We start from the raw sequence: 18,569 nt of genomic DNA on the forward strand, positions 1-18,569 counted from the left end.
TTAGACAGTTCTTTGGTGTCTACTCACACCCACTAGGAGATGGGTTGACCATGGAATGGAGCTGTGTATCATTAGAAACTTCCCTGTCTGCTGGGCTCAATGGGGCAGCTGTGCAAAAGTGATACTCACATGTTTTCCCGGGATACCTTCAGAGCCGGGATTACCATCACTTCCCTGTGGGACACAAGGACACAGACAGGTGAAAGGACTGAAGGTAAGTGTCCAGTCAGGAGCTCTTTGCTGCTGTTTGACCACAAAGAGCCATTTCTGAAATTTGCAGAGGGGCCAGACTCACTTGACCTATGACCTTCTCCTTCGGCTCACCTGGTCTAACCTCCATGTGCCCTGGTACAGAACAGGTGACAATTTAAATTCATGTCTCCCCTCTCCGTGGATTGGTGGAGTCTCCTCACACTGTCTGTTCAACCCACTCGATGGAAGAGTCCAACAAATGCAGGGTTGGGAGGGAGAAGGGGGAGCAATGTAAATTTGGCAATGAGGGTTTAGAACAGCGGAATTAAACCTTAGATTGTTGACACATTCCAGGCCTTTAGGACTGGGCAATTCACAGCTCAAACTGACGATTGTAAATGGCAGTAATACAGTCACTCAGATACCAGGAGCATCTTTCTAGATGTGACTTGAATTCTGTGTAACTGAAGCAGACACTTAAACATCAGACCGTGACTGTACAGAGAGACTTTCCCCGCCTGCCCAGTAGAGAATCAGAGCAGCCCCGGCCCCTCGACCCTGTGCTCAAAGAAAACAAAAACACACAATGGTTTTTAAAGGCCTTATGATTTTTCTCCTGGAGGTTTTGTTCGTAGCAGAGTCCGAGGAGATTCATCTTTAATTCCTGGAGACTCCAGGACAATCCGTGGGGTTGGCAACTCGCTGGGAATTTAACAAACCCACTCGCAACTGATAACTCTCGAAACCGAGTAAGGCAGTGAAGGTGGAGTCGACACCAGCAATGATCAAGGGGTACGAGTTTGAGATTAGCCAGGAATTGAGCGGGGGGGGGGAGGGGGGGAACGGGGGGCGGGGGAGGGGAACGGGGGCGGGGGAGAACGGGGGGGGCGGGGGAGAACGGGGGGCGGGGGAGGGGAACGGGGGGCGGGGGAGGGGGGGAACGGGGGATGGGGGGAAGAACGGGAGGGGGGAACGGGGGGCGGGGGATGGGGGGAACGGGGGGCGGGGGAGGGGAACGAGGGGTGGGGGAACGGGAGGGGGGGTGGGGGGGTGGGGGAGAACGGGGGGAACGGGGGGCGGGGAGGGGGGGAACGGGAGGGGGGGAACGGGGGGCGGGGGAGGGGGGACGGGGGTGGGGGAGGGGGGCAGGGGGGTGAGCCGGAGGGACTGAGCCGCACTTCCTGTTCAGATTTGAGCTGGATGAACTTACCGTGTCTCCTTTTAATCCGGGGGGGCCTCCGGGCTTTCCCTTTGGGACATAAAAGTAAACAACTGTCAGAACTGTACTAACCAGAGGAGATGGAACTGTTTGTACCAAGGAGAAAGGAAGAAACAAAGGAGATAGCTCAGTGACGGCTGACTGAAGAGCTCGTGTCCTTGCAGCAGGACACGGAGGAGCAGAGATTTGTAACACGGCCAAACCTCATTTCAAAACAACAGAAAACCCTGGAAATAAACAGAGTCTGAGGAGAGAGAAAAACAGCGAACGTGTCCGGTATAAACCATCGTCAGAACTGGAAACTGGAAGATCAGGGAGCCCCGCGAGAAGACTGAACAAAACGGGGGGGGGGGGGGGGGTGGTGAGGGGGGGAGGTGAGGGGGGGGAGGTGAGGGGGGGGGGAGGGGGGGAGGTGAGGAGGGGGAGGTGAGGGGGAGGGAGGTGAGGGGGGGGGAGGTGAGGAGGGGGGAGGTGAGGGGGGGGGGAGGTGAGGTGAGGGGTGCGGTGAGGGGGGGGGGGAGGTGAGGGGGGGGGAGGTGAGGGGGGGGAGGTGAGGGGGGGGGAGGAGCGGTGAGGGGGGGAGGTGAGGTGAGGGGGGGGAGGTGAGGGGGGGGAGGTGAGGGGGGGAGGTGAGGGGGGGGTAGGTGAGGGGGGGGAGGTGAGGGGGGGGAGGTGAGGGGGGGGTAGGTGAGGGGGGGGGAGGTGAGGGGGGGGGGGAGGAGCGGTGAGGGGGGGGAGGTGAGGGGGGGAGGTGAGGGGGGGGTAGGTGAGGGGGGGGGGAGGAGCGGTGAGAGGGGGGGAGGTGAGGGGGGGGGAGGTGAGGGGGGGGGAGGTGAGGGGGGGGGGGAGGAGCGGTGAGGGGGGGGGAGGTGAGGGGGGGGGAGGTGAGGGGGGGGGAGGTGAGGGGGGGGAGGGGGGGAGGGGAGGTGAGGGGGGGAGGTGAGGAGGGGGGTGGAGGTGAGGGGGGGGAGGTGAGGAGGGGGGTGGAGGTGCGGTGAGAGGGGGGGAGGTGAGGAGGGGGGGAGGTGAGGGGGGGGAGGTGAGGGGGGGGAGGTGAGGGGGGTAGGAGTGGTGAGGGGGGGGAGGGGGGGGAGGGGAGGTGAGGGGGGGGAGGTGAGGGGGGGGAGGTGAGGGGGGGAGGAGCGGTGAGGGGGGGAGGGGGAAGAAGAGGACAACAGGTCGAGTGAAGAGTTGCAGAGAGGCAGTTAATGGGCTTAAAAAGAGACAACAGGTTTTTGTTGAAGGTGGAAAGCAGTGCTGGTGATCTCAGCGAAACAATGAAAAGACATTTAAAGCGACAGAGGATGTGAAAATAGTTCCCTCGGGCCTTTTCCCTTTTCAGGAACCATCAGACCTGCTCTGGATTTCCAGTGTTTGCAGGTTTTTCTTCTCAGTCCGAGAGTTGTGGGTCCATCAGACCGATCCCATTCGATGCTGAATTAACTCATCAACTGGCTCGAGACCAGCCGGCACTGAGCCGGGGTCAGGGGGCAGGGGTCAGGGGGCAGGGGGCAGGGGTGGTTTGTCCTCACTCACCCTAATTGTACTAATTGTTCCAGTGCTCTTTGGCTCTGGTTTTTAGTTAATTCCTAAGGCACTGAGAGGCCGGCAACAACAGGAGAGGCTAATGGAACTGGGGAATGGGCTGGGGGACGGGGGAGAAGGGAACGTGTGATCGCCACCCAGGGGAGAGAGTGTCACCCCCCAGGGGAGAGAGTGTCACCCCCCAGGGGAGAGAGTGTGTGTGTGTGATCGCCACCCAGGGGAGAGAGTGTCACCCCCCAGGGGAGAGAGTGTGTGTGTGTGATCGCCACCCAGGGGAGAGAGTGTCACCCCCCAGGGGAGAGAGTGTCACCCCCCAGGGGAGAGAGTGTGTGTGTGTGATCGCCACCCAGGGGAGAGAGTGTCACCCCCCAGGGGAGAGAGTGTCACCCCCCAGGGGAGAGAGTGTGTGTGTGTGTGTGATCGCCACCCAGGGGAGAGAGTGTCACCCCCCAGGGGAGAGAGTGTCACCCCCCAGGGGAGAGAGTGTGTGTGTGTGATCGCCACCCAGGGGAGAGAGTGTCACCCCCCAGGGGAGAGAGTGTCACCCCCCAGGGGAGAGAGTGTGTGTGTGTGATCGCCACCCAGGGGAGAGAGTGTCACCCCCCAGGGGAGAGAGTGTCACCCCCCAGGGGAGAGAGTGTGTGTGTGTGTGATCGCCACCCAGGGGAGAGAGTGTCACCCCCCAGGGGAGAGAGTGTCACCCCCCCAGGGGAGAGAGTGTGTGTGTGTGATCGCCACCCAGGGGAGAGAGTGTCACCCCCCAGGGGAGAGAGTGTCACCCCCCAGGGGAGAGAGTGTGTGTGTGTGATCGCCACCCAGGGGAGAGAGTGTCACCCCCCAGGGGAGAGAGTGTCACCCCCCAGGGGAGAGAGTGTGTGTGTGTGATCGCCACCCAGGGGAGAGAGTGTCACCCCCCAGGGGAGAGAGTGTCACCCCCCAGGGGAGAGAGTGTCACCCCCATCGTACCTTCAGGGAACGTGCTGCACCCAATTAAAGGAGGCCTCACTTCAGAGGGAATCTCGGAGGGAGGGGCAGCAGTCACACTGGGGGCGGTCTGGGGAACTTGCCCACTTTGCCCAAACTGACCTTGTGCTCCAGAGCTGCAGTAACACTGCTGTCTGCCCGCCCGCGCTCGATTAGTCCTGTCCGACCTGTCACGAGCCACTCTATGGTACTGGGCACTCACCGGTTTTCCTGGTCGTCCTATTCCTGGGGTTCCCGGGAGTCCCGGTGATCCTGGCTCGCCGGCTAATCCCTCCGGCCCAACCGGTCCTGGCTCTCCCTAATTTAACGAAACAAACAGAATCCGAGTGAGAATGCAGCTGTTACTGGTTTTAAAGGCACAGTCCTTCACTAACAGGCCGTCCATTACAGGTGATCGTGGGGACGAGAGTGAGGAGACTGTCAGTACTTTGAGCAGGAAAATGCGTCAATTCTCACAGTGCAAACTGCCCAATGGGGCTTTTCAGGGTGAATGATGCCCATGTCTCTGTGCCTAAAAACAGTGGAGAAATGTTTTGTAGAAAAGATATACCTTAAAAATTAGGGGCCTCACTGAACCCGGCGAGGGTCGAATCTCAGGCTGGTGGTCACTCAGTCTGGGTGGGATATTAAAGGGTATGGGGAGTGAGTGGGAGAGTGGGATTAGACTGGGTGGGATATTAAAGGGTATGGGGAGTGAGTGGGAGAGTGGGATTAGACTGGGTGGGATATTAAAGGGTATGGGGAGTGAGTGGGAGAGTGGGATTAGACTGGGTGGGATATTAAAGGGTATGGGGAGTGAGCAGGAGAGTGGGATTAGACTGGGTGGGATATTAAAGGGTATGGGGAGTGAGCGGGAGAGTGGGATTAGACTGGGTGGGATATTAAAGGGTATGGGGAGTGAGTGGGAGAGTGGGATTAGACTGGGTGGGATATTAAAGGGTATGGGGAGTGAGTGGGAGAGTGGGATTAGACTGGGTGGGATATTAAAGGGTATGGGGAGTGAGTGGGAGAAGGCTACGGTAAGATTTGATTGAAGAGTGAGCCCAGTTGGAGCGACTCATGTCAGAATGGGATTCCTGAAGGTGCAGAATGCCATCTCTGCCCCAATCTTCCCTCCAATCGGCCACAGCACAGGTCTGCTTTAACTTCAGGATTTCTGAATCAAAAACATGTCCAAGGGACATTGACCGAGAAATCCGGCCGCACAGCACCTGTTTCTCGGGCGCTAAACAGTCTCCTCAGCCTCCAGTATGGTGGGCAGGAAGTGCGGGCTCATTACCAGCCGGTAGTGCGCCGCCCACCATTTTGGTAAAGGCCAAAAAATCGGCGTGCAGTCCCCACGCCTGAAATAGGCGTTAGGCTCCTTGAAAATGCAAATAAGGGGCCTAAGGCCTGTTTTAGGCCCCACTGCAAGATTAGTTTGCCCTGAGGCAACCGGAGACGGCTGCACTCAGGAAAACCAGGTCCACATGCGGCCTAAGTGGCCGTCCTTAAAGGGACCGCTGCAGGCTGCAACCAACAGGGTGAGCGTGTGAAATATACCTGCCTGAATGTTGAGCCAGGAGGAGCAGGAGTGCCTGACCCCACATTTAAAAATCGCGGGCCGCTGCTGGCCACGGCTCACACCCCACACCCACCCACCGATCGCCACCACGCCCCGAATTTCTAGGCCCCATGTCATTCGAAAGTGCTTTGGCGAACTTGTTTTGTGTATGTTTGCCAAACGCACAAGACTGCCTCAAAAAGCCGATGCTTCACTTGCACGTGACAGAAATGATGTGAGGCCTCTTGTGCCCCTTTAAATGCTCGCGTCACACTACCTGTCCCGCAGTGGGATTGCCTCCTTACCCGGCAGCCCCTTCCCCCCCGCTTTGCCCCTCTTTCCTCCTTCCATCCCCCCCCCGTCACATGTTGGGCACTGCAGGAAACTGCAGAGCACTCCAACTCCCGCATCAAGATGGCTGCAGCTTAACACGACTCTTTCAAACTGAAGGAACACTCTGGAGAATTGAGCAACAAGCCGACGACACAAATATTCGACAGCCAGGGCTCGAGAATTCTGCTGCTGTGGTACTGGGGTGCGTGGACTTCAGAGCAGCCGGACTAAGATGTGCCCCTGACCCAAGGCCCATTTCCTGGCCTGGGAGTCAGTTCAATAGTTTAGGCGGGCTCCCCACAGCCTCCGTCCTGGAGGGGGAGGTGTGGAGATGGTGCTGTCTAAACACCACCAGCCCCACCCCTCTCCGCAATCGATCACTCTGAATCTTAATTACCGCCCTTCTGCTGCCATAGCAACGCCACGGATGAACAGGTATCCCCGCCACAAGAGGTGGAGAATGTGTCGGGTGACGCACTGCTGTCATTTAAATATAATTTTCGGTGGACAGGTCGATGTCACCTGTCACTGCGGACAGGACATGGGAGGGCTGCAAACAGGCAGCGATCTGGCAGAACGGAACCCACATGCCACAGGGGTTAAAGGCCAGACTCCCACTTCTGGTTATCATGACAACCCCCTCGAGTTGTGGGGGCCTTGTAACACACTCCCAGACACTTGTACTTTTTAACACGTCACAAAACATTGAGCAAATACTAAAGGTTATTGACAAACCTTTGTACCCTTTGGTCCAACGACACATAACTCTCCTGCTTTTCCCTAATGAGACAGAAATACACAAGAAAGAACAGTTAGAATGGCGATGAGGGACGGAACAACAAAAACAAACATGGACGATCACTTCGAAAACAAATTAAATCTAATTCTGGGATTGTGACTCCATTCTCCCAGAATTCAAGGTGTCCGATTGGAGGGAAGATTGGGGCAGAGATGGCATTCTGCACCTTCAGGAATCCCATTCTGACATGAGTCGCTCCAACTGGGCTCACTCTTCAGCCCATCAAATCTTACCGTAGCCTTCTCCCACTCACTCCCCATACCCTTTAATATCCCACCCAGTCTAATCCCACTCTCCCACTCACTCCCCATACCCTTTAATATCCCACCCAGTCTAATCCCACTCTCCCACTCACTCCCCATACCCTTTAATATCCCACCCAGTCTAATCCCACTCTCCTGCTCACTCCCCATTCCCTTTAATATCCCACCCAGTCTAATCCCACTCTCCCCCTCACTCCCCATACCCTTTAATATCCCACCCAGTCTAATCCCACTCTCCCCCTCACTCCCCATACCCTTTAATATCCCACCCAGTCTAATCCCACTCTCCCACTCACTCCCCATACCCTTTAATATCCCACCCAGTCTAATCCCACTCTCCTGCTCACTCCCCATTCCCTTTAATATCCCACCCAGTCTAATCCCACTGTGCCACTCACTCCCCATTCCCTTTAATATCCCACCCAGTCTAATCCCACTCTCCCCCTCACTCCCCATACCCTTTAATATCCCACCCAGTCTAATCCCACTCTCCTGCTCACTCCCCATTCCCTTTAATATCCCACCCAGTCTAATCCCACTCTGCCACTCACTCCCCATACCCTTTAATATCCCACCCAGTCTAATCCCACTCTCCCACTCACTCCCCATACCCTTTAATATCCCACCCAGTCTAATCCCACTCTCCCACTCACTCCCCATACCCTTTAATATCCCACCCAGTCTAATCCCACTCTCCCACTCACTCCCCATACCCTTTAATATCCCACCCAGTCTAATCCCACTCTCCCACTCACTCCCCATACCCTTTAATATCTCACCCAGTCTAATCCCACTCTCCCGCTCACTCCCCATACCCTTTTAATATTCCTCTTTTTCATTTACTGTCTAATTTCCTTTTAAAATTATTCCTGGACTCTGTTTCGATCCACGTTTTAACCACCCTCTGACATGCAAAAGGACTAATGCCTGTTTGTAGCGCAGGCCCTGGATGTCTAAAGGGAACCCCTTACAATTATGGCGGGCATCGCACTTCCGGCACGTAATAAGTGCACGTACACCACACACCATATTGGAACCTGAGGCGTCTATTTCATACCTTGTAAAACAGGCGTAGCACAACCCAATTTCGAAGCCCATGAGCTCAAATCTTCCCCATGGCAAGTGATTAAATTGAATTGTATAAATGGCAATTTGTGGGTCAGCTATTAGATTGTTGTAAAGTCCAACTGGTTCCCTAATGCCCTTTAGGGAATGGAACCTGCCATCCTTACCCGGTCTGGTCTATATGTGACTCCAGTCCCAATGTGGTTGACTCTATCCTCTGAGGTGATCTCGCGGGCCACTCAGTTATATCAAAATGTTAGCAGCGGTTCAAGAAGGCTCACCGCCACCTTCTCAGGGCAACTAGGGATGGGCAATAAATGCCGGCCTTACCAGCGACACCCACATCCCAAGAATGAATACAATACGTATTTTGGGATCATCTTTAAGGTCACTCCGCTGATCTCAAACCCGCTGAAGACTGGCCTTTCCGGGAGCGTTTCCGTTAAATATCACAATGTCGGCTGGGAAGAAGACGACCTCATGCTTCCAAAGCACCAACCCTACTCTCTTCCTGTTACAACATCCAGCTCTTTCTTAAATGCGCTTTGTCTTTTCCCTTACTCGTAACTTTTGCTCCCCATTAACCTGCTATCTCAACATTTATTTAGTTGAGTCTGTGTCGAGTTTTCTAACGTAATATGAAGGTATGATCAGAATTGTAGGGGATACTCACATCTCTGCCTGGGAGACCAGCCAGTCCCTGGATCCCAGGCTCACCCTTCTGACCTTTCCCAGACTTCAAAGACAAACAGAATATTATCAAATTAGACATGACATAACAGGCCCCAACTCAAAAACTTGCTTAAATTACCGCAGGCAATTAGAAGGAAACAAGTCAATGGGAAACAGTGGCGCATGTCTGGGAGCAACTGAGGCCTAGAATCAATGATACGAACACCATCAGTTAGTGTCTCCACATCAGTTAGTGTCTCCACACTCTGCTCACTGAAAGTCAGCCAACTAGAAATGGGCACAGCAACTCGTAGCCAAACCTGCACCAACACAGGAATCAAACAGAGCTTTTGCATTCGTAAGTCAGCCGACAGAATTAATATTTGGCTGAAGACAACCCTTGTCTCCCATTCTTCGAGAACTCCAACCCTGCTGTCTTCCCATTACTGCTTTTACATCCACCTGAAATGGCAGGTCGGTATCAGTCTCACACCTCACCTGAAGGACAGCGTCTCTGACAGTGCAGCACTCCCTCAGCACTGCACTGGAGTGCCAACCTAGATTGTGTCTGCAAATCCTGGTGCAGGACTTGACCCAAAGCCCCAAAGCCATGATTGCTACCAACTGACTTAAGCTGGCACATAAATGGCAGGAGAGCCAACACAGGGAGGAAGGACAATGCAAAGAGGAGGACGAGGAGAGCTTGTTCATTTTAACTCCTATGTTGGTCCGATGTTGACGCTGTGCAGGCTCCTCTGTCTCCAGATGCTGTTCATTTTCATTATGGATTATCAGGCAAATAAAAAACACATGAAACCTCAATTAAAATCACACGTCAATAAGTGAGACAGTTTGGAGAAATACAATGAGAATATGATTCAATGGACATCCTACAGAGCCAGGCAGGACCCGACTTCTTCTCAACATGTAACTATTACCGAGTGTTTGTTTGTAGAAACACTTACCTGAGGCCCCATGGGTTTTCCTGAAATTCCCTATTTAATAACAGAAAACACTCACATTATTCTGGAAGTTTCTAAGCACTGAAATATGTTTTTTGTTGACGGACAACCCAACTTTCTTGGAGTCCCCGATCTTCGCAGGTCTGTGTGTAGGTAATGGATGAGATTCTCTGATTTCATAAACAGCTAAGACACCACGGTACTGCCTGTGTGGGTCAGGGTTTCCAAGTTATATTCCTCCTCTTTTCTTAATGTTATTTTCTTTCACAGAATTTGTTTCCCCTGTTCCACAGCCAAGAGGTAGGCAGACTAGGTAAGCAGCTCACACCTGGGCCTCTGCCACTGTGCCCCCAGGCCTCTCTCACACCTGGGCCTCTGCCACTGTGCCCCCAGGCCTCTCTCACACCTGGGCCTCTGCCACTGTGCCCCCAGGCCTCTCTCACACCTGGGCCTTTGCCACTGTGCCCCCAGGCCTCTCTCACTCCTGGGCCTCTGCCACTGTGCCCCCAGGCCTCTCTCACACCTGGGCCTCTGCCACTGTGCCCCCAGGCCTCTCTCACTCCTGGGCCTCTGCCACTGTGCCCCCAGGCCTCTCTCACTCCTGGGCCTCTGCCACTGTGCCCCCAGGCCTCTCTCACACCTGGGCCTTTGCCACTGTGCCCCCAGGCCTCTCTCACTCCTGGGCCTCTGCCACTGTGCCCCCAGGCCTCTCTCACACCTGGGCCTCTGCCACTGTGCCCCCAGGCCTCTCTCACTCCTGGGCCTCTGCCACTGTGCCCCCAGGCCTCTCTCACTCCTGGGCCTCTGCCACTGTGCCCCCAGGCCTCTCTCACACCTGGGCCTCTGCCACTGTGCCCCCAGGCCTCTCTCACACCTGGGCCTTTGCCACTGTGCCCCCAGGCCTCTCTCACTCCTGGGCCTCTGCCACTGTGCCCCCAGGCCTCTCTCACACCTGGGCCTCTGCCACTGTGCCCCCAGGCCTCTCTCACACCTGGGCCTCTGCCACTGTACCCCCAGGCCTCTCTCACACCTGGGCCTCTGCCACTGTGCCCCCAGGCCTCTCTCACACCTGGGCCTCTGCCACTGTGCCCCCAGGCCTCTCTCACACCTGGGCCTCTGCCACTGTACCCCCAGGCCTCTCTCACACCTGGGCCTCTGCCACTGTGCCCCCAGGCCTCTCTCACACCTGGGCCTCTGCCACTGTACCCCCAGGCCTCTCTCACACCTGGGCCTCTGCCACTGTGCCCCCAGGCCTCTCTCACACCTGGGCCTTTGCCACTGTGCCCCCAGGCCTCTCTCACACCTGGGCCTCTGCCACTGTACCCCCAGGCCTCTCTCACACCTGGGCCTCTGCCACTGTGCCCCCAGGCCTCTCTCACTCCTGGGCCTCTGCCACTGTGCCCCCAGGCCTCTCTCACACCTGGGCCTCTGCCACTGTGCCCCCAGGCCTCTCTCACTCCTGGGCCTCTGCCACTGTGCCCCCAGGCCTCTCTCACTCCTGGGCCTTTGCCACTGTGCCCCCAGGCCTCTCTCACTCCTGGGCCTCTGCCACTGTGCCCCCAGGCCTCTCTCACACCTGGGCCTCTGCCACTGTGCCCCCAGGCCTCTCTCACTCCTGGGCCTCTGCCACTGTGCCCCCAGGCCTCTCTCACACCTGGGCCTCTGCCACTGTGCCCCCAGGCCTCTCTCACTCCTGGGCCTCTGCCACTGTGCCCCTAGGCCTCTCTCACACCTGGGCCTCTGCCACTGTGCCCCCAGGCCTCTCTCACTCCTGGGCCTCTGCCACTGTGCCCCCAGGCCTCTCTCACACCTGGGCCTCTGCCACTGTGCCCCCAGGCCTCTCTCACTCCTGGGCCTCTGCCACTGTGCCCCCAGGCCTCTCTCACACCTGGGCCTCTGCCACTGTGCCCCCAGGCCTCTCTCACTCCTGGGCCTCTGCCACTGTGCCCCCAGGCCTCTCTCACTCCTGGGCCTCTGCCACTGTGCCCCCAGGCCTCTCTCACACCTGGGCCTCTGCCACTGTGCCCCCAGGCCTCTCTCACTCCTGGGCCTCTGCCACTGTGCCCCCAGGCCTCTCTCACACCTGGGCCTCTGCCACTGTACCCCCAGGCCTCTCTCACACCTGGGCCTCTGCCACTGTACCCCCAGGCCTCTCTCGCACCTGGGCCTCTGCCACTGTACCCCCAGGCTTCTGTCACACCTAGGCCTTTGTTATATTGCTCAGCTTCTCTGTCTGGGAGGTGCTCACACAGGTAAGGAAACAAGAGTATTTAATTTTCAGGAGGGCAGAGGCTCACTTGTAAGACCATGCTGGGTGGCCAAAGCTTGGTCCTGGCAACAGTTGGGTGTGACATTGGCTCTTGCTGTCAGTGCATTGCGGGGTTTTGCTGGGATTTGAAAGATATGAATGGGAGTCACACCAGGATTATTTAATATGGTGTTGGTGAGTTTCTTTATAAACTATTCGATCTCCTGTGGTATTGCTCATCAATATTCTGGGACCTGGAGCATGGCTGAAATGTTTAACTCCTAACCTGGTCCGGGCCTTTAACGCCACTGCTTAGGTGTTCCTCATGAGAAAGTGGCCTCAGTAGGTGCTAAGGTCGATTAGAGGCTAATTATTGTTGTCACTAGAAAATTCTCTAGGTTGGCAGCTATTTGTCACCTCTTCTTTTATTTCAACAACCTCTCAAAGTTTTATGAAGGTCAAGAAAAAAAGAGCAGAATGAAATGACTGGCTTTCTTTCACTTTTTGCATAATTTGTTGTTGTTTTATACAATTTATGACATCTGGAGTGTGACGTCTGGAATGTAACATCTAGAGTGACGTCTGGAGTTAAGGTCTGGAGTTGACGTCTGGAGTGTGACGTCTGGAGTTAAGGTCTGGAGTTGACGTCTGGAGTGTGATGTCTGGAGTTAAGGTCTGGAGTTGACGTCTGGAGTGTGACGTCTGGAGTTAAGGTCTGGAGTTGACGTCTGGAGTGTGACGTCTGGAGTTAAGGTCTGGAATTGACGTCTGGAGTGTGATGTCTGGTGTATGGTGTCTGGAGTGTGAGTGATATTCTCAGGACTTTTATTCAAATAGAGAGAGAAGCGCGTTAGATAGATGCAACCCTGAGGGTCTTTATGGTCTAGTTGTATACTTGACATTATATTTACAGTGAGCCATTGAGGAAACTGCAGTGAAAATTCCTACCAGGGTGATTTTAAATGGATTCCTCCATAAGCCTTCTGACCTGAGCCAATGCTGTGCTTTGTTTGCTTATGCAAAGAGGTTCACCCCCCTCCCCCCTCAGGAGACGAATGAAACCAAGGGGAGCCCATAGGAGGAAATGGGATTGATGAGACAAATGGTCTTTGCTCATTTCTAGCACAGGGATTCCAGGCTCAACATCTGGGAAAGTCTCCACCTCTTTACATTCGAATCAGACTCCAATTCAGAGTCAAAACATCAGCACGAGTCCTGATGTAAATGAGGCCTGAGAGGGGATGTGGCTGGTATGATGCGTGACCTCGTTTACAGCTGAATGAGATTAAATACTGAACAAATCATCCCCAGGGCTCGATCCAATATGTGCCAAATTTGTGATCTAAGAAACAATTTTTGGCATAGCCGAGAAAACAAATTGGTCGGAGCGAGTCTCTTAACAGGAACGGTGATGTCCGCCCAGTGGGACTAATTACATGCTCATTATATACTGAGACCCACATGAGGGTGTAACTTACACCACATGCAAAACCGACTGCCACTGTGGGTTGGCACAAAACTAAAAATATTCCAAAGCATTCCCCGACCCTCAGGTTCAAAAGGTCATGATTTCTCTACTCGCTGCTGTACTGCAGTGTGAGAGTGTGAAGCTGCCCCTTAGCACAGGAGGTGAGAATGTTATTGCCGTGATTGGTATTTGGCAATGTGCCATCTCTAACTGGCTCTGTCTTGAGCACTGCTTTCGATGTGTGAAACTCCTTGTCACTACCATTGTTAACCAGCCTTACGAGGTACATGAGGTAGAAAAGGTTGGGTTTGCCCATGGATGGAGTAAACTGGCTTGTTGGCAAGTTACCCAACCCCTGGAGGTGGGCACTGATACACAAGCTTGGCTGGTGTAACCAGACATGTTAATTCTTGTTCATCCACATTTCCAGCAATCATGAGCGAAACTCTGCCTGATTTTTGCCCATTCCTATCCCAGCCCAGGAACCTCTGCCACTGGGCAGGCTGAGATCAGCCCAGACTGGGGTTCGAACCTGGACTCTTCCTGATTTGCACGATTCAGGAGAACACGGGGCAGTCATGTAAATGCAACCATGGCAGACACATTCTTCCTCCCTTCGTGCGGTTCTGACTGGTAACCATGAGACAATGAGAAGCAGACGGGTGAGAAAGTGAATGGCTGAAAACAATCACTCAGAGAGGAAAAGGGCTGAGACGTTAAGTGAGAGAGGAGCAGCAATAAAAAGCAGAAATAACCTTTTATTCTTCAGGGATGAGGGTAAGGTTCACTTTACAGATTCAAAAGCTCTGACTTGTTCACAGTGAGGAAGGTTAATACTCACCGGCTCTCCCTTCTCTCCTTTCTGCCCTTGTGGACACTGGAAGTAAAGGAGACAGGTTCAGTCGAGTTCTCCTTCAGGTACAATTTATGGGATAGAATTTCGTGGGCGACCGGCAATGTGGCCCCCCGAATAGGGAGGCCCGAGACTGGCCCAAAATTGATGGGGGTGAGGGACGGGACAGTGATGGAGGGGGAGGGAGGGCAGCAATGGGGGAGGGAGGGCAGCAATGGGGGGGTGGTGAGGAAGGACAGTGATCGCAGCCAGCAAAGGCCAGCAGGGGTGTTGTGGAAGTGGGAAGAGCACAACTACTCCTCTTGGCTCCACGTCCACAGCAGCACGGCCCAGCACCGGACCCACCCAGCGCGGCCCAGCACCGGCCCCACCCAGCGCGGCCCAGCACCGGCCCCACCCAGCGCGGCCCCACCCAGCGCAGCCCAGCACCGGCCCCACCCAGCGCGGCCCAGCACCGGCCCCACCCAGCGCGGCCCAGCACCGGCCCCACCCAGCGCGGCCCCACCCAGCGCAGCCCAGCACCGGCCCCACCCAGCGCGGCCCAGCACCGGCCCCACCCAGCGCGGCCCAGCACGGCCCAGCACCGGCACCGGCCCCACCCAGCGCGGCCCAGCACCGGCCCCACCCAGCGCGGCCCAGCACCGGCCCCACCCAGCGCGGCCCAATTTCCCAGAGGGGTCCTAAAACAGGCGTTAGGCCTCTCATTAGCATATGGATGTGGCGTAACGCCTGTTTTAGGCGGCTGCCCCGGATGCCTGTAAAATGTCCCGGGGGACAAACATCTTTCAGGCGTCCTTGGGGCGTAAGATGTTGGTCCCCCAAATTGATCCTCATTTTGTCTGTTTGAGGCCCATAAAACAGGCACAACGACGTCCAATTTCTAGGTCCATAAGTGTTATATTGACTAACATAGGGGTAAAAATTCTGATGTGCCGTTCCTTGGCGTAAACCGAGACACAACATTACGCGTTCCCAAAGCTTGATTTTCCGGGATTTTTATCCCATGCCTGGAAACAAATCAGTCCACCATCAGTTCATCCGAGAGAACCATGACATCATGAAAGCAGCAAGCCAAAATATAAGGAGAGGCAGTGGGATCGATTTATATCAGCCCTTCTTACTACAACAAGAACAATTTGCATTTATTGATCATCTTTAACATAGAAATAAACCCAAGGTGCTTGGAACATAGAAACATTAGAACAGGAGGAGGCCATTTAGCCCCTCGAGCCTGTTCCGCCATTCAATGAGATCATGGCTGATCTGTGACCTAACTCCATATACCCGCCTTAGCCCCAGATCCCTTAATATCTTTGGTTAGCAATCTCACATTTAAAATTAACAATTGAGCTAGCATCAACTGCCCTTTGGGGAGAGAGTTCCAAACTTCTACCACCCTTTGCGTGTAGAAGTTTTTCCTAACTTCACTCCTGAAAGTCCTGGCTCTAATTTTTAGGCTATGTCCCGTAGTCCTAGACTCCCCAACCAGCGGAAATAGTTTCTCTCTATCTACCCTATCAATTCCCCTTAATATCTTGAAAACTTCGATCAAATCACCCCCTAATCTTCTAAATTCCGAGGAATACAACCCTAGTTTGTGTAATCTCTCCTCGTAATCTAAACCTTGGAGTCCAGGTATCATTCCAGTAAATCTACCCTGCACTCCCTCCAAGGCCTATATATCCTTCCTAAGGTGCGATGCCCAAAACTGAACACAGTACTCCAGGTGTGGTCTAACCAGGGCTTTGTATAGCTGCAGCATAACTTCTAGTCCCTTGTATTCTAGTCCTCTGGATATAAAGGCCAGCATTCCATTAGACTTTTTGATTATTTTCTATACCTGTCCATGACATTTTAATGATCTGTATACATGGACCCGTAAGTCTCTTGGACCTCCACTGTTTCGAGCTTTTCACCATTTAGAAAGTACTCTGATCTATCCTTCACAGAGGTATAAGGAAAAAAATGGACACTGAGCCAAAGGGAGAGATAGATCCGTACAACAATCCTGGGCTGGTCAAACCTGTGAATCCCATTCAGAAGAGCATTTCCTGATGACTGAGAGTGAGGTTCAGACCCACGTTTGTTGTGTCTCTGATTCATCTTCTAGGGGAGTTTCAGCCGCTATCTTCTGAAACACATTTTGGGTCAACTCCAACTCGGGCTGCAGAGCCTCCCAGTTCAAGGTGATTGCAGTGATTAATAAGAATTCTGCAAATTGGTCTCTATGTTCTGATTTGCGAGGGCGCTGCCAGCTTGCCCGTACCATTTACACAGTAGGTTATTTTTCACCAGGTCTGTAGACTCTTCCTCAATGAAATGTTTGAATCAGGAATGATCAGTGCTTCTTCTGCCACCTGTTAAGCCTGGGATCTGGTTCTCAAATTCCCGTTCTTTTTTTCATCTCCAAATCACTCCTGGTAAATGCACACTGATCCAGTGAAATTCAAATCCAAGAAGAGCACTCATCATTCCCTTCCACGATAAGGAATTCTAATGGACCAATCCCTTCCCATTCACTCCCATTGTACTGAATCCCAATGAACCAATCCCTTCCCATTCACTCCCATTGTACTGAATCCCAATGAACCAATCCCTTCCCATTCACTCCCATTGTACTGAATCCCAATGAACCAATCCCTTCCCATTCACTCCCATTGTACTGAATCCCAATGAACCAATCCCTTCCCATTCACTCCCATTGCACTGAATCCCAATGAACCAAACCCTTCCCATTCACTCCCATTGCACTGAATCCCAATGAACCAATCCCTTCCCATTCACTTCCATTGTACTGAATCCCAATGAACCAATCCCTTCCCATTCACTCCCATTGTACTGAATCCCAATGGGCTAAACCACTTCCTCTGATTATCAATTTAGAAAGTGAGCTAAATTTAGCTTCTACTGACTGCCAATCAAATATCTCTGTTACAATTATGTAGAAGTCCTTATTTTGATCAATCACACTGTGCAGTGTTGTATAGAGCATATCATTCATTCAGAAGCCTGCTGGGATATCGAAACATTGAATGATCCAGTGACCAATATACCTGAGATCAGCATACTTGACTGAGCTCCGATCAAGGTGTCTCAGGTAAGGGATATTGTGCTCTTGGTTATGAATAGATAGGACAATGAGTATCTTTGGGGAAAGCATTTTCAATAATTCACAGACGGACCAAATATAATACGAGATTCAAAGCAACCTATGGATATTATGGGATATTGACTATCCAGTGAAACCTCATTATTGCAAGTTTGGTTATTAATAACAAGCTTTCCACTGGAGCGGGCAGTGAGGAGACACTCAAACCATGACAACATTAATCCTAAATCCACAGCTGTTTCCTGTTAGTACTCACCAACGAGGTTTGACTGTATGTCAATAATTCTCCCAATAATCTATCCTCTGCGCTCTTTTTTATTAAAACCCTGCATGCAGAATCTCAAAATTAAGCCTGAACCCTTGTTGATAATGTGTTAGTGCCCAATGACAGTGAACAGACTAAACACAATATTGAATCCTACATGCTTTGACTTATTGTAGAGTCATTCTGGTCCTTGGGTGGATCCTTGTTCAGAGGGATGGTTTTTGTTGGCAGAAACACGGCCTGGATGTTGAGGGCAGGACCCTGGCCTGAACTATGGTGAGATAATGGGAAGGGGCTTGATCCATTGGGATTCTATACAACGGGAGTGAACGGGAAGGGTTTGGTCCATTGGGATTCTATACAATGGGAGTGAACGGGAAGAGTTTGGTCCATTGGGATTCTATACAATGGGAGTGAACAGGAAGAGTTTGGTCCATTGGGATTCTATACAATGGGAGTGAACGGGAAGTGGTAACTTGCCTTTTCTATGCTTGGTTCTGTTGCATTACAAGTCTGTCTGGTGACAACTGAATTTGTTGCTTCAAGATCCTTTCATATCAATTAAAAGAATCCCAACGGTCATGAATACAGGAGATTGATCATTACGTACCTCAATGCAGCCTTCAACCTGGAGGGAAAAAATTAAAAATTAAAAGTGTGTCCTTTCCCACTGACATTGTACAATTCTCGAACACCTCCATGAGGTGTCATGTGGGCAGTTTCTGATCACAGCTGCCATCGATGGAGAGAGGCTCCTCCTCAATTATCTCACGCTACTCATATACACCTCCTAGTGGCTGGCACCAGAACAACACGAGAATGGACCTTTGAACAGGTCACATGTCCACATGATTGACTGTGGATTGGGCCGTGATAATGGACATGGAGGGATGGGGTTGGGCCCAGGTGGACGTGCAACCAAATTAAGAGCGGAAATTCCAATTGGCCTCAGTGCCCCGGGCTGTGGAGTGATAAAATCAGCCAGGGTTCCTGCTCCTGATCTCTGTCCAGCGACCATTGCTGGAAAGTGCATGTGTGAGGACGGGATC

The 18,569-nt window shown here is 53.2% G+C and overlaps 1 protein-coding gene across 5 annotated transcripts in view; it reads right to left on the bottom strand.

Moving 5' to 3' along the window:
* Window positions 1–18,569, bottom strand: part of col16a1 (collagen, type XVI, alpha 1) — a 410,059-nt gene that overhangs the window by 204,662 nt on the left and 186,828 nt on the right. For 2 of the 5 annotated variants that reach the window (XM_068006390.1, XM_068006391.1), the window contains exons 12-19: window positions 18,131–18,148; window positions 14,135–14,170; window positions 9,581–9,610; window positions 8,617–8,679; window positions 6,552–6,596; window positions 4,143–4,238; window positions 1,403–1,441; window positions 130–174 (exon numbers count right to left, since the gene is read on the bottom strand). In XM_068006390.1, coding sequence (XP_067862491.1) covers window positions 130–174; window positions 1,403–1,441; window positions 4,143–4,238; window positions 6,552–6,596; window positions 8,617–8,679; window positions 9,581–9,610; window positions 14,135–14,170; window positions 18,131–18,148 — 372 coding nt within the window. The remainder of the gene's footprint in view (window positions 1–129; window positions 175–1,402; window positions 1,442–4,142; window positions 4,239–6,551; window positions 6,597–8,616; window positions 8,680–9,580; window positions 9,611–14,134; window positions 14,171–18,130; window positions 18,149–18,569) is intronic. The other 3 variants (XM_068006392.1, XM_068006393.1, XM_068006394.1) reach the window with 3 other exon arrangements.

The sequence above is a fragment of the Heptranchias perlo genome, chromosome 26, assembly GCF_035084215.1.
Source record: "Heptranchias perlo isolate sHepPer1 chromosome 26, sHepPer1.hap1, whole genome shotgun sequence".
In the NCBI taxonomy this organism is placed as follows: domain Eukaryota; kingdom Metazoa; phylum Chordata; class Chondrichthyes; order Hexanchiformes; family Hexanchidae; genus Heptranchias; species Heptranchias perlo.